Consider the following 16,839-nt stretch of genomic DNA (forward strand, 5'->3'; position numbering starts at 1 on the left):
ACTTCCTTTTCATTAAGCATGTGACTTATGAAGAGAATTGCATGCACCAGAAATTTTTAGGGGCTTCATAGCAAAAGGGGTCAATACATATGCCCATGCCAATGTTTATTTATTTTATCCTATAAATATAATTTTTGCCTATATTTTTCTCACTTCACTTCACTTCTCAACTCAGACTATTGCTGATGCATCACACACAAATTGGATTACAAAAACTATTTAAACACCAGGCTGTAATGTAAGCAAAATTGGTAAAAAGCCGCAGGTAGTGAATACTTTTGCAAGCGATTGTAAGTAAGTTACATTACCATGTCTCTAAAAGTTAAATTTATGTCAATATCCTGTATTATCTTCATTGTGTTTTCCTATTCCATGTCGTTATGCTCTTCTGTATTTAGTGACTTACAAGCTGTAAAAAGTTTGACATACGGTAAATGAGGAAAATCACCCATAGGCTAACATAAGTCCACGTGTAGCCTGTTGGGCAAGCGGACAGCACGCCAACCAAAACTATATAACATGATCATTAGATACCAATGAGATTAATCTTTGTGTAAGTATGTTTATGTTTATTTTTCCATTTGATTAACACATTGAACATTTTGTTTAGTATTTAACAACCTGCACCAACAAATATTAACATTAATGGTAATCACGTATCCATTACATTTACATATTGAAAATAGAACTTGATCAACACATGACATTGTCTGCAGGATGTGATCTGATACGTCTATGATTTTTGTTAGTTCCACCAAAAATGAAATCTGAAAACTTTATTGGTCTTGACAACTTCATAGCACCAATTTTCTATAAAAAAAAAAAAACCTCAACAGCAAATTTTCTTCTTATGTACGGCATCACAAAGATGAATTTATTGGGCTCTTGAAACGAGATATACAGAACGGCTTTAGATCATATGATAACTGTTTCCCGATACTGAGATCACATAGTATCTTCCCAACCAGTGGGGAAAGTTTAAAACCATGACCTGTTATAAAAGGGGAAAGGTTAGGGATTAAAATAGTTAAAGTAATATATTAATTGTCCTGTTGAAAAAAAAAAAAATTATATGTTTTCATAATAATAATAATATTAAAAAAAGCCTTCCTAATGCATTATCTAGGGCGCTCTGATCTTGAGACTTTATTGCCAGGCTGTGTCCCGGCAGCTCCTCCATCGGCTTGTACTCAACACAGGTCAGATTTTATGTTAGGCTACGTCCAGAGTACCCTAGATTCTCTCATGTGAGAGAATTGGGCGGATTATGCTAATGACACTCCGATCAGACTCTGATCAGTGTCAGCATAGTGTGATCAGATTCTCTTCGATGAGAAAATCGGAGCATCCTGAAGAGAAGACGGAGAACAAAATTTTGCCATCTTTTCCATTCTGTGAGTCTGCTGGAATTGGACTGTTAAGAAGCAGCCCAGTAGCATTGTTATTGGGGACCACACACCTACCCAGCTATACCACTACTTATATATATAAAATTGTGCTGATAGGTTCCATTTGGGCACAAGCAAAAAGTGGAGCTGCCAGGTCCTGGAAATGACACTAATACCTGAAGATCTGAGACAAATCTAAACATATTAAGCATACAAATAAGCATTTTTTTTTCAAATGTCTAGTAACGGATGTAAGAGGTCAATTCATGACTCAAAGATTAAAAAAAGAAAAAAAAAGTAGCACTACATTTGCTAGCATAATTCATTCTTCACTTGGTGATACTGTAATGCAAGGGTCACCGAGGTGGTAGTCCTGACAGAGCTCACACACTAAACACAGTCTGTATACACCCCAGCCTCTTGTAAAGATAATCTGGGATGGATTCAGTCTCTTTCCCAAACAGAGTTACCTTCTCTTTCTCCTGGTCGCAGCAGTCCAGGCAATAAAGAGTCCAGGGATGCAGCTGTATTCCAACAGCGAAGAGTAACTTATTTAATTGTACAGAGTTGAAGAATGGTCATGGAAGACAAATACAACATGGCCTTTCCTGCTCTTTCCCTGACGTTAGCTATAGTCGCACCCACAACGACCGCAGCAGCCAAAGTTCACTGTAAAACCACTCGCAGGAATCTGGCGCCTGAGACCCTTTGTTAGGCGTCGGGTTCCTGTTGCTGCACAGCGGGAATCCCGAGCCTTACTTCCGGCGGTCTCCTATTCCTCTGCAGCCGCAGAAGAGGTCGCTCAGCAAACTCGTTGGTCCCGACGCTCTGCCCAGACCAGCTCCATGGGTTTGCTTGCTGCTGCCCCCTCTGGCACAGCTATGGCAATGCATGCTGCTCAGCAGCGAGATTCTCCAGAGACTAAGTCCCCATGTCGGGCCACTGAGCATGCCCGTGGAGTGATCTCCCATTGGAGATTAAGGGTCACGTGCTCAGGTGCTGTTTGTGTTTGGATTGGCCCATCCGAGAAGCCAGGAAGGTCCCGGACGCTCGCGGCTACAAAAGGTTTGCATGGCCGCTCGGTCATGAGCTAGGATAGCCTGTATTTTCAGACTATAAGGAATGAGTGGTGTATGCACGTATGAATGCCTCTGGTGACTGACTCATTATGAAACCCCTACCCTTGGTACGCATGTGTTGTGCAGCCTAGCCTGGTGTAGGTAGGTCAGGGTTAAGTCAGGCATTAGCCATCATCAGTGACTTGGCACACCTCAGTGCCCCGTGCTCCACACTCGATAGTCAGCGTCTATAGCGGCGCTCGTGGCAGCGATGCCGCGCGCTCAGTGGGCCTAGAAGGACTCTAACCCCGTGTCCTTGGGGTAGAGTTCTGTGGCCGCTTGCTGTGCGCTCTTTGGCCGGGCTCTGTGAGTTAAACAGGCTCCGGTATCCACGTTCAGCGGCTGTGCGGCTCTGTGAATTAACAGAGTCCGCTCCTGTTCACATTGGGTGACGTAACCCACGTGTGACTGTTTATACGCCGCTCTATTCTTCCGCCATTACCTAGAAGCAATGTAACACCTCTGCACGGTGGACCCCGGGCTGCGAACGCACCTACTATTATTTTATAATTTGGTGCGTTCCGCCAGTCCTAACACCCCTTCAGCGAAGGCCCCCTCACAATCCTGGGGTCCTGTGTTGCAGTCCTTCAGTTCTTTAGCCTGGAGCAACAGATCTCTTCAATTTGGAGGGTCTGGCAGTGCGCCGTCTGTCTTCACATCTGGTTCAAGGTCCCAGCAGTTCTGAGGCAGCTGTAGCTTCCTTTCCTCCTCCTGGCTGCAAGCACAGGCCACAACTGTTAACCACTGTTGTCCCTGAACTAGCAACAGCTCATAACAACGTGGCAGATTACAGCAGATAAAGGCGAACACATTACAATCAAGGCAGTTAACATATAAGAGGCACGATTGTGACACGGAAGGAGAGAGTGCAACTAAGGGGAACTGCTTCCTCCTTACACTACATATGTATTCACTATAGGTCTTTAGGGTTCTGCTGTGGAAAAGTCAAAACTAATATGCAGGATAATATTGCTCACCTGAAAATCCAGACCCTATCACAATGTTTTTGTGCAGTGGGTGATAGTCCAAAATAAAATTACAGTCCGGTGTATTCTACAAAGGACAGAAAAAGATTTAAAATCAATCTGATAAATGATGTAATAAATAATTGACATCAGGGATAGCAGCTGTATCATGGTTCGACTTACGAGGAATACGCCTGCAAGTACTGGATATTGTCTTTTTATCATGTTAGGAAGACACTGAATATGTTTATTAGGAATATTTTACCCTATAAACACACTAGTGATATCTGCAGGATTACAATGGCATTTCTTTCTCAATTAGGCTAGGGACACAGGGAGGCTTTTGACATGATGCAGATGCTACATCGAAGCATAGTGCTGACAAATACTGTGAACCATGAATGCAACACTCAAAAAACAAAAAAACAAAAACAGGTTCAGACTATTTGTGACTTGCTTTCAGGGCTCTCGAGCCAAACCTCCGACTTCTCAATTTCCCTGTCTCTTCGACTCCACAGCACTGGTCACTACTGAGCATGTGCATAAAGTGCAGCACAGATTCATCTCAACTAACAGCCGATATCCTTAGATCAGGAACAGAACAGACATTTATAGGACATTTCACTACTTTCCCAAATTCTTAAGAAAACATTTACAGCACATCCTGCGTTGTACTAATGAACTCAATTTATTATATATTTTTGGAGTCGGCGTCTGTTCATTTCATGCCAATTTCAAAAAACTGACTGTCACATCCAAGCGTTTCTCATTTTCCAGGATATAGATTTCAGTCTAAGGAGAGGATTTACATTCAGTCATGGCCAAAAGTATTGACACCCCTGAAATTCTGTCAGATAATATTCAGTTTCTTCCTGAAAATGATTGCAAACACAAATTCTTTGGTATTATTATCTTCATTTAATTTGTCTTAAATGAAAAAACACAAAAGAGAATGAAGCAAAAAGCAAAACATTGATCATTTCACACAAAACTCCAAAAATGGGCCGGACAAAAGTATTGGCACCCTCAGCCTAATGGTTGCGCAACCTTTAGCCAAAATAACTGCGACCAACCGCTTCCGGTAACCATCAATGAGTTTCTTACAATGCTCTGCTGGAATTTTAGACCATTCTTCTTTGGCAAACTACTCCAGGTCCCTGATATTTGAAGGGTGCCTTCTCCAAAGTGCCATTTTTAGATCTCTCCACAGGTGTTCTATGGGATTCAGGTCTGGACTCATTGCTGGCCACCTTAGAAGTCTCCAGTGCTTTCTCTCAAACCATTTACTAGTGCTTTTTGAAGTGTGTTTTGGGTTATTGTCCTGCTGGAAGACCCATGACCTCTGAGGTAGACCCAGCTTTCTCACACTGGGCCCTAAATTATGCTGCAAAATTTGTTGGTAGTCTTCTGACTTCATAATGCCATGCACACGGTCAAGCAGTCCAGTGCCAGAGGCAGCAAAGCAACCCCAAAACATCAGGGAACCTCCGCCATGTTTGACTGTAGGGACCGTGTACTTTTCTTTGAATGCCTCTTTTTTCTCCTGTAAACTCTATGTTGATGCTTTTGCCCTAAAAGCTCTACTTTTGTCTCATCTGACCAAAGAACATTCTTCCAAAATGTTTTAGGCTTTTTCAGGTAAGTTTTGGCAAACTCCAGCCTGGCTTTTTTATGTCTCGGGGTAAGAAGTGGAGTCTTCCTGGGTCTCCTACCATACAGTCCCTTTTCATTCAGATGCCGATGGATAGTACGGGTTGACACCGTTGTACCCTCGGACTGCAGGGCAGCTTGAACTTGTTTGGATGTTAGTGGAGGTTCTTTATCCAACATCCGCACAATCTTGCGTTGAAATCTCTTGTCAATTTTTCTTTTCCGTCCACATCTAGGGAGGTTAGCCACAGTGCCATGGGCTTTAAACTTCTTGATGACACTGCGCACGGTAGACACAGGAACATTCAGGTCTTTGGAGATGGACTTGTAGCCTTGAGATTGCTCATGCTTCCTCACAATTTGGTTTCTCAAGTCCTCAGACAGTTCTTTGGTCTTCTTTCTTTTCTCCATGCTCAATGTGGTACACACAAGGACACAGGACAGAGGTTGAGTCAACTTTAATCCATGTCAACTGGCTGCAAGTGTGATTTAGTTATTGCCAACACCTGTTAGGTGCCACAGGTAAGTGTAAGTTACAGGTGCTGTTAATTACACAAATTAGAGAAGCATCACATGATTTTTCGCACAGTGCCAATACTTTTGTCCACCCTCTTTTTTATGTTTGGTGTGGAATTATATCCAATTTGGCTATAGGACAATTCTTTTTGTGTTTTTTCATTTAAGACAAATTAAATGAAGATAATAATACCAAAGAATTTGTGTTTGCAATCATTTTCAGGAAGAAACTGAGTATTATCTGACAGAATTGCAGGGGTGTCAATACTTTTGGCCATGACTGTAGGTTCCCATACAGAAAAGGCTTTAGTCTAAGTGAGGATTGGCATTAGGTTAGGGTCCTGGAAAAAGAGACACGCCTTACCGTGGCTTCCAGGTACACATAAATTAGCCATTTTATGTGCTAAGTTTTCTCAGTTTTTCATATTTCTAATGCAGTAATGCAATTCATTTTTCATATTTCATGTTTGCATGCTATAGCACTACAGTGTGCTTCCTTTTTTGCTTGAATGTATATGAGTTGGTGACTCTAGGTTAAGCACCTGTTCGTTTCTGCTTGGATGTGATGGTCAGTTTTTTGAAATTTGTATTCATTAACCTTCTAACTGAGCACTCCACCTCTTAGCTGCAGGCGTTTTTAATCACAGCAGGGCCACCACCCCTCCACAGATATATAGATTTCAGTCTAAGGAGAGGATTTACATAGGTTCCCATACAGATGAAGACTTTAGTCTAAGTGAGGATTGGCATTAGGTTAGGGCCCTGGAAAATGAGAAATGCCTTACCGTAGCTTCCAGGTACACATAAACTGGCCATTTTATGCGTTAAGCTTTCTCAATTTTTCATATTTCTAATGCAGTAATGCAATTCATTTCTCATATTTCATGTTTGCATGCTATGGCGTTACAGTGTGCTTCCTTTTTTGTTTGAATGTTCATTTTATGCCAACTCCACCAAAATGGACAAAGACTCCACAGCTCTGCTTGCTTGCTGTGGTCGCGACATTCAGTTGCATTATCCTGCATGAGCTGTGTGGGCCAAAGTCTCCACATAACTTATCCAGCCTAACGTATCCATTTTTTTTACATAGAAATGGCATATAGTCTATACTTCTATGGGGGAATCTACAGTACAAGGCAAAGTTGTAAGCTTTAAACGTCAGCCATTTCACAGTTCAGCTGGGGTCCCAGAGGCTGGACCTCCACTGATTAAACATTGATGGTCTATGGAGAAGCCTATTAAATATACATTTTAATATAGTCTCAAGATTAAACTTCTTACAGAATATACTCACTGTATACATGCACTGTTCTATCACGGCTGGCTTAGGATGCAAGCCGGGAAAGTATTGACTGATAAAATTGCAGAGTATTTGGATATCCTGGATTTGGTTGGGTTTGACCTGAAGCTCACGCTCTTCAGGGTCTGCCTCATTTCCACCGTGAAAGCAAATCTGTGATAGAAAAGACAACATTTTATGATGCAAAATGAAAAATGTAATCTAAACCACCATACGAATGACAAGGCAGTGTACTGGGGCAGATCTATCTACCGGTGCTGTGAAGCTGTGCTAAAACTGGTTGGGGACTTACTCCATTTATATTTATCACGTGCTTTGAAACATTTAATAAGTACCGTACTTATGTAATATTACTTAAACAGAAATGAAAAATGTTTATGGTGAAATATTTTTGCAACAGAGTGGTTGGATCTCCTCCTTTGTATTATATGAGTAAATATAGAGTACTGTACTTCTCAAACAATTTTTTTTTTACCTCACTGGTAAGGTCCCCCTATGATGTTGGTGAGGCACATTTGGGGATGTAGTTTTGATGGTTATGATCTTTTTATGGTTGTACCATTCTATGGTTTAGCAGCAAAATTGACTTTCTGCTTATCTATTAGCTTCAGTTTCAAGATAAATGACAGCATTTTTAAAATTTTTGGCTTCGATGACAAATAATTAGGCGTAATGATGCCTAAAGTCCAACAAAAGAAAAAAATGAACGGCAACTAGGGGCGACAAATCACCACTGTAGACAGACAGAGCTATTTATCTGAACTATTGCGGTATACATATTCAGCTAATACACGGGTGCATGCATGGAAACAAGAAATGTCCAAATACTTCATAAAAAAAAAATGCAGCACTCACCAGCTGATGTGAAAAGTTACATGCCCTTTATTTCACAAACGTGCCATGGATAAATGAAAGGACAAGCAGGCTTAAGGCTACATTACCATGATGAGCTTTTGGTGAGCTTTTGATGTTGCAAATTTTCTGCACCTATTATGTAAATTAGGCTGCTTGTATTTCTGAATGCTTTTTTACATGCATTTTTTATCGCGTTTTTGACGCTGCATTTTTTGTCTCTTTTTGGTCATGCTTTAATTAAACCTTTTTTGTTTTTGATACATACTTCCTGGTATTTGGCTTTGAGAAAACTTTATTGATATAGCCATGTGCAGATTGCATACATTGGAAACACACTAAAAACGCATGTGTGTTTTTTACCTGTGGATTTTCTGCGTATCTGCAAGAGAAACTGACATGCTGCGGATTTGAAACACGCACCGCAGGTCAGTTTACCCTGAGTAAAAAAAAAGCTCAGTATGCATGAGATTTCTAGATATCCATCCAATTTGTTGGTACTGTAAGCTTCTGTGTTTTTGATGTAGCAAACATATGCAGAATCAAAAACTCATTCACTGTTTTAAAGTTTTCTCTCCTTGTCTCTATTGCTAAACTGTGAGCTCTCAATATCCAGATTCATTGTTAAATATCTGCTCCACTCCCTGCTTCTGCTTTTATACAGGCTATGATAGTCTCTCCTGATTGGCTGTGCTATATCATGTGCTATATCATGTGATGTGATAGCTACATTATGGTGAAGCCCACGAGGCCGCACCTCAGGTCATGTAAGCCTGCTCTGGCTCATACCATCTTCTCCTTTGTGGTGAAAAATTGCAGTGGTCATTTTTTGGTGGTTACCAGAAATTAAATTACAAATTGTTCAGATTTTCCAGGGCCAGCTAATTTCCTAAAATTCAACAGAAATTTGATCTTCATTAAAATGATTTGCTCATCTCTAGTTGGGAGTATATTACCCAATAGATGCATTTGTATGTGCCATAAAAGAATACATAATTTATTTATAGCATGATGCTAAGATACTACCCCATTTGTCACTGGATGAAAGGGGCAAATCACTAGTAAAGCTTGGCAAAACCATCAGAAATAAGATAATTCATACCCGTATGACAACTTCATTCTTTTGCTTAAGAGTGAGCTGCAGTAAGCAGCAGCGTAGTACAGAAGATCAGTTGAGGCCCAAAAGACTTGGCTCCTAAATTAAGGCCGGCCATACAAATTAGATGGCTGTTGACAGAACAAAACTACATATGATCATTCTGCTGGCAAATATCTTGGATAGCTGCCCCATATACAGGAACACTCGTTTGGCAAAACGGTCCTGTATTGTTTAGAAGAAAGCCACTGACTGAGAAATTGGACATGTGTGATAGACATCTCCTCTGATCATCATTGGTCAGTGACCACATACACATTAGATCGTGGCCTGAACATGTCGATATCGGCAGGTTCAGCCCACATTAGTCTAAGGCCTGCTTCACACATCAGTTTTTGTGTTCAGTCAAAATCCGCTAAAATGGCGGATAGCAGATCCGTTTCTGAACTGACCACAACGTTTGTCACCGGACCGTTATTTTAACGGATCCGTGAAAGGAAAAATTTTAAAGGAACCGCTGCCTGGGGGGGGGGGAGAGAGAGGGAGAGAGGGAGAGAGAGGGAGAGAGAGAGAGAGAGAGAATTTTTTCCAGGCGTCAGAACAGAGTTTAGGGTTAAATTTCAGGCTGAGTGAAGTCTTTCAGCCATGTGCAGTGAGAAGTGCGGATCCTGCCGCCGAAAAAACGTTACATGCTCCATTCGGGCATGTCGGCGGATGTCAAAATTTTGGCGGATCCGCAAAAAAAGGATCCAACGGATGGCCATCCGTCAAGATCCGCCGGTAATGCAACTCAATGGGAAAAAAAAGGATCCGCCAAACAAAATGGCGGATCCGTTTTTTTTGCAAAACGGCGGATCTTGACTGATGGACAAAAACTGATGTGTGAAACAGGCCTAATGTGTATGGGGGCACTAAGTTGTGGTAAGCCTTGTCAATATAACTAGGATATTAGTTGTCTCTTCACTAACGTCACTGCTCAGATTGGAGTTACTGGTCCAGCCCCTGGCACCCCAATTGGCCCAAGCTGGGTTTCCCCTCCACGAATTCTATGTGTCTTATAAGGGTATGTGCACACATAGTTTTTTTGTCTCTGCGGATTTTGTAGAGAAAACTGCAGGAAATCCGCAGGACAGAGTGCTGCGGTTTTTCTGCGGTTTATCTGCGTTTTTTCTGCGGTTTTGCCCTGCGGTTTTACACCTCATAATGGATGAGGTGTAAAACTGCAGCGTTTCTGCACCAAACAATTGACATGCTGCGTTTTGAAAACCGCAGCAAAACCGCGCGGAAAAAAAAACGCAGCATGTGCACAGCTTTTTTTTATTTCCATAGGAAATAAAGGTACTGTACAATGCAGCAGAGTCTGCTGCGTTTCTGCAGAGCCAAAAACGCTGCGGAAACGAAGCAGAAACCGCAAAGTGTGCACATACCCTTAGAGTATATGGATTGATGTCTTTATGAGACAGCCTTTATAAATCATTTTAGTCTGAGTAAGCTTTGACAACAGAGTAACAGAATTTAATTGTAGTTTTTTCCTCATTTCAGGCAAATTAACGTTTCTACAAATCCCTCTAGTGTTGGATGTAAACATCCAAACATGTACTCAATGTCATCAATTAATTAGTTAAATAAATCACGGTCAATTATGATATGGAAGTAATTATTGAATTTTCACGTCTATCTCTTTATTTACGTACTGCTTCCCGGAAGCCTCTGCAGAATTGCTTTCCTTAGTCTATTGCTAAACTGACTACATTTAACACTTTTTTTTATGAAGAATCGGGGTCAGAGAAAATATATACGTAGCATTCAACAAAATGGAAATAGAAAAATGAGTGCCACAATGGAAACAGCCAATATCTGTAACGGAAAATAAAGTAGTGACTTGATGTACTGTGAAATGATGTTCAAGGTTGGAGGTACACAATGAAGTATTGCCAGGCAGTAAACCTCACAATATTGGCTTGGATCACCTCTGTGCAGTATTCCCTACACAGCCCAGTGCCGTCAGTAGGGCTCTGATGGTGTCCATCACTTAACAAATCTGTGCCCTGTGTGAATTCTCATTTTATGTTCTTATAATTGGACAGAAAACAGAATTCTCTTATTCTGGGAATAAAGTGGTTGTACATAAAATAAGCAGATGTGTGCACCTTAAAGAGCCCCGGATACTCCCGGGAGGGTAGTCCATACACCTCATGCTCTTCTCCAGTCAGGTTTACACCCAGGAATGTCGGGAAGTTTTGCAGGAGTCCAGATCTCCCAGGAATCGTCTCCTTCCAGTAACAGACATTAATTCTCAGAGTCTGGGAAACAAGCACACTTATAACGAGACATGGGCATGTAATAACAGTACCGTCACAAATCATTATATGTCATGGGTATTAACCATGATTTAATAAAGGCAGCCAAACAGCTGCATTATGGCTTGCACATATACACTGTTGCCATGTAACAACATTACCCCATGCTACTTAGGATAAAATAATCACCATGCAACTTGTACAATCTAAATAATTCATTATGTCATATGGTAATAGGGAAAGAGGATTTTCCTTACAGATACTTTTGGACTTGAATATTCCATAGACTAGAAAGCAATGTCATTGGTAAAAGTATTCACAATACTGCTGGCAAACATTAACTAACAGTTCCTATGTTCTGTCAAAAACATAACTCAGATATAATTAGTGGATTGCTGTGTAAGAGGAAGGAATGTATTACCGGGTGACAAGCGGAGGGCTTGTACAGTTCTGCAGGATTTCCATGAACATGATATAGTTGATCACATCCAGTTCTTGTTACCATCTCCCTTGCCTAATTGTAACATCCATGTTACGTACAAGTAAGTAGTATAAGCTGAACGAGCCTCAGGCTGACAGATAACTCACCAACACCAAGTTAAAGGATATCAGTCAATAAACTGTGTATTGTGTACAGCACAAGGGCCCCGATTCATCATTTCCATTTTTGTTTCAAGTCACTTTCCTTTCTTTGTCTTGTAGTAGTTGCCAATTTTGGCGCCACATTCATCAAATGACGCACGCAATTCATGAATTTGGTGCAAGGTAAAAAAAAAAGATCTTTATTTCTGGTTTGAATATTTTTAGCGACTTTTGGCATCAAAAGACGCGAGTTGGTGTGAGGGGGAGAACTTGAGCAAGGTTGTGACAAATTTATAATTTTTTTAATGAATCAAGCAAAAACGTCTGGAATTGTTAGACCCCACTCACAAAGCGAAAACCAACAAAAAAAACCCAGATGTGCACACATAAAAAAGACTTCAAAGAAAGAAACAAATAGAATAATGAATTGGATATAAACAAAAAGAAGGTTCAAAACTAGACAAAGAACAAGCACAATGATGAATTGGTGCCATTTTATTAAGAGGTATTAGGAAACATAAAACTGCATGTAATGCTAATGATGGACACCTGTTTGTGTTTCTGATTGATCCAGAGAACTTCTTCATTAGTAGAACACAAATAGAAACTTTTGATCTTCCAAATCAGAGAGTCTTGCGTAGTCTTGGATAGATAGGAAAAAACCAGACATGGTCATATGAATTATCTTATGGAATAAAACATAATAGTAGTCATGAGTGATCACTAAAATGATCAGGTGCTTGTTACTCAAATCAAGCAAATCGTAATGCTCAGGTGCTCATTTTGAGCAACAGAAGTCAATGGGAAAGCATTTTTCAACCAGGGGGTCTGAAGGGGTCGGAAAATCGCTGAAATGGATGGAAACACTGCTGAAATTAAATGTGAATGGGAACGCATTGGGAAGACCCCTGGACACATCTCTAACTTCCTTATATATAAGTCAAAATGAAAAAGAAAAAAAAAGTTACTGGAGTTCACAGTTAACGGCTCTCCTAGCAGCTGTTAGGCCCCGAAAACTTTAAGGGAGACTTTAAGGTTACTAGAATTCCCAGCTACTGGAACACCTGTAGGTTGTGAACTCTGCTAACCTTAGTCCACAGCCTCCAGTAATCTTAAAGTCTCCATTAAAGGCTCCTTTAAGGTTTCTGGGCCTAACAGCTGCCGTAAGACCCAGTGGCAGTGAACTCTGGCAACTGTTACTAGAGTTCACAACCACTGGGTCTATTGGCAGCTGGTACACTTAGAGGCTGTGAACTCCTGCAACCTTAGTTCACAGCCTCCAGGTGTCCCAGCAGCTGGAAACTCCAGTAGCCTTAAAGTCTTCTAGCTGTGTGCATGCTTTGCATTTTTACTGCATTTTTTTACCTGCATTTTTGTGCAGCAATGAACACTGTTTAAAGCTAGTGGATAGCGTGATGAATAGATACATACAGAAAGATAGAGATCTAGCCGGCAGCTATCCGACAGCTTTCTAGGAATAAATAAACAATTTTGTGGGGTTCCCCCTATTTTTAATAACCAGCTAAGGCAAAGCAGATAGCTTCAAGCTGATATTAAATTTACCAGCCCTCAGCTGCCTCAGAACTGGCATATCGCATTAGATGCTCCAATTCTGGTGCCCTGTCTCAGCTCTTCCCAGTTGCCCTGGTGCAATGGCAATCATGGTAATGAGATTAGGGACTGATGTCAGCAGCTGGTGCTGACACCAAGCCTTGGGGCTAGTTATGGAGAGGTGTCAGTAAGACACTCCCATTACTACCCTGAAAGTAAAAATCAATAAATACAGACACACACAGAAAAGGCCTTTATTTTAACAAAAAAAACCAGACACCCACTTTTACCAATTTATTTCCCCCTCATAAAAATTCCACGATGGTCTGCCGTAGTCCAATGGACCTGCTGTAATCGACGTCGATGTCCCACAGTGAGCCCCTTCCAAAATTCCAGCATATGGAGCCCCGTTCAGAGAATGGGGCTTCATAGGCTGTAACACCAGCACACATTGCTGGATTTCACAGCACTCCGTGATAGCTGGCACAGCATATGTGACCGGCGTTAACCTTCTTGACATCACTGTGGCCGGCTCTCGCCCTACCCTCAATGCGAAAACTGGCAGTGACTGCTACAACATTTCAAGCGCGGTTACAGATGCTATGCACAGAGCAGTGACTGAACCGATGCCGGCGTCACTCCGGTGCCTAAAACCCTTCTGGCAGCAGGGCTCTAAGTGGGGGCACTGGGCAGCTCCAGAACGCCACTGACCTGCAGATATCCGCAGGTTAATAGCATTTTTTCACGTGACAGGTTCCCTTTAATATAGTTTTAGGGTTTGGAAATTATATTCCTTTGTTGTCCCAAGCTGCCAGTGCATTAATAATTGGGTTAATTTCCTTACAGGATCAAACTATGAATCACCCGGATGCAGAAGTGAGGAGAAGGTTAAATTGGTTATGGTAATGTTTGGGGGGGCAAATCTACAAGTAATTAGTATTATAATGTTATAATGCTGTACTGTGATGCTCAGAGTATTAGAAATCTGGTGCATTCCAGAAAGTTTATAGAACAAACTTTTCTTCTCTGGAATTGGCTTTATAACTGACATTTTAGTATGTAAATGTAAATTAGTCATTCACTTCTTATCTAATTGTTTTATTGCACAAATTTCAGAGTGGGAGAAATAATTTTGCACTGATCCAATACTTTGTTATGACAATAGAACAAGGACTTTAACTTTTCCTATTGTAATCTATTTCATTCCTCACTGCCAATAGTTCTCTGTTAAAGTGTCAACCTGTTCTTTTGGCAAATGTTTAAAATCATCGGAATCAATATAATATTTTATAGTGTTCTCCAGTCCTCACACATCATTCAGTCTGCTGTAACTGCTTTATTATCGCAGAGCAATTGAATACTTTGTATATTCTGTAATGTTCTCGGTAATAAGTGGTTGATTTGTGCGCATTAATATGAACAAAGGCTACAGGAGATGATGCAGGAAAAATGATGGAAACTTTGCGATATATACAGATTCATGTAAATTTTAATACAAAGTCATGAAAACTCAGTGCAATGAAACCGTTATTGTCAGAATGTATTGCAGTATAATGCATAATTATATCGTTACCAGTCTGGTTTCTACCGCAGGCATTATACGAAACATGAATGTCAGGTACATAGCTCGGAGGACATGACAGTGGAGTATGAAAGAATTAAAAGAATATAATTATTCTATCAAACAGAATGTGGGATCTCATTTGCAGAAGGTTATACACTGGCAATGCAAGGTTGTGTATTGAGAGTCATTTTGATAATAACTACTTATCATTTGTTCCTTTTAAAGATTGAAATCTAGATCTTCATAACCAGAAATGGAGCCGATACAAGGGTCAATGTTTGATATTAAAAAAGTGTATAATATAGGCAAATGATGCCCAAATTCATATGGAGTCACTGCCTTTCTTAAAGGGTATCTGTCACTCCATTTTTTCCCCATAAACTGGGGCCACCGCCATCAGGGGCTTATCTACAGCATTCTGTAATGCTGTAGATAAGCCCCCGATGAAACCTGAAAGATAAGAAAAACACGTTAGATTATACTCACCGGGGGGTGGTGGGTGTCGCGGTCCGGTCCAGCGCCTCCCATCTTCATACGATGATGTCCTCCTCCTTGCTTCTCCCTCGGCTCCTGCCTAGGCGTACTTTATGTGCCCTGTTTAGGGCAGAGTAAAGTACTGCAGTGTGCAGGTGCCAGGAAAGGTCGGAGAGGTCCAGCGCCTGCGCACTGCAGTACTCTGCTCTGCCCTCCACAGGGAGATAAAGTACACCTGCGCAGGAGCCGAGGGAGAAGCAAGGAGGAGGACATCATCGTATGAAGATGGGAAGTGCCGGACGGGATGGCGACACCCATGGGACCGGACCGAACGCCAGAGTGAGTATAATCTAACTCTTTTTTCTTATCTTTCAGGTTTCATCTGGGGCTTATCTACAGCATTACAGAATGCTGTAGATAAGCCCATGATGGCGGTGGCTGCAGCTGATAGGGCTAAAATGGGGTGACAGATCCCCTTTAACATAATGATAGGACATGAGCGCTCCTGTACATAGTGTGCTGCTGAGCTCTTAAAAAAATAATTTAATTTCAGTTTTCTTCTGCTATCTTTCTCATTTTTAAAAATGAATTTTGTGTATATTTAGGTGTAAGCACAGATCCTGCAAAGGATACCGTCACTCAAATAACACAGCCCTGGAATACCACTTCACAAAGAAGGGTAAATCAGCACCTAACTTAATATCGGTCAATGACTTAAAGAAGATGTCCACCACTGGGACAACTGCTTCTCAATCCGTATGTTTCTCCTTTGTAAAATAATAACACATACTCACCTCGGGTACCTGCGCTGTGCCAGTCGTAGTGACACTAGCTCTCCCTGAGATCTCATGACCTTGTTATGTCACGCTATGCCTATAGCAGCTCTTACTTCCTCTGGATGTACCGTATGTAATATGTTCAAAGGTGGGTAGAGTGAATTCTCAGTGGATCACGTGACTGAACAACGTCATGTGATTTCCTGGAGTGCCGGTGCCGACAATGCTGGAACAGTGCTGGCGAAAGCGCTGATTACAGATGTTATTATTTTACTGGGGGCAATCATACATATTAAGAAGGGGTTGTCTGATAAGTGAACAACCCCTTTAAAGAAAGCTTTTGTATGTAGATCTGGTAGTTATAAATCAACAGATTAAGGGCCGGATTAATCAAAGCTTTTAAAGTACGTCAGTATGCTGGCATAATAAATGTTGGCACAACTCAAGGCTGAGCTAATATTTTGCAACTTTTGGTGTTCTCAAGCCATCTTTGACCAGTTCTGACAAAGTGGTAGCGCTGGGGCATGTCAGCGGTGTGGCAACCACAGCTCATTAAATTCATTATGAGTGGCGGGTTTTATTACGCCATAAATCTTACTCCAGCAGCGACTAGAGTAGGATTTGTTGCAAGGCTCGCAAACAGGTGTACACCAGTCGTCTGAAGCTCCTGATTCATGAAGAGGTGTATCTTCTCAACTGACTCCAGC

The 16,839-nt window shown here is 41.2% G+C and overlaps 1 protein-coding gene across 2 annotated transcripts in view; it reads right to left on the minus strand.

The window, feature by feature from the left end:
* Positions 1-548: 548 nt before the first annotated feature.
* PIPOX (pipecolic acid and sarcosine oxidase) overlaps positions 549-16,839 on the minus strand; it is a 139,545-nt gene continuing 123,254 nt past the window's right edge. For both annotated transcript variants that reach the window (XM_073565483.1, XM_073565482.1), the window contains 4 exons: positions 11,036-11,188; positions 6,932-7,090; positions 3,484-3,559; positions 549-991 (listed from right to left, as the gene is read on the minus strand). In XM_073565483.1, the coding sequence (XP_073421584.1) occupies positions 861-991; positions 3,484-3,559; positions 6,932-7,090; positions 11,036-11,188 (519 nt within the window). In that variant the 3' untranslated portion in view covers positions 549-860. The remainder of the gene's footprint in view (positions 992-3,483; positions 3,560-6,931; positions 7,091-11,035; positions 11,189-16,839) is intronic.

The sequence above is a fragment of the Dendrobates tinctorius genome, unplaced genomic scaffold (assembly GCF_039654945.1).
Source record: "Dendrobates tinctorius isolate UK_male_01 unplaced genomic scaffold, ASM3965494v1 ptg000016l, whole genome shotgun sequence".
NCBI lineage: Eukaryota > Metazoa > Chordata > Amphibia > Anura > Dendrobatidae > Dendrobates > Dendrobates tinctorius.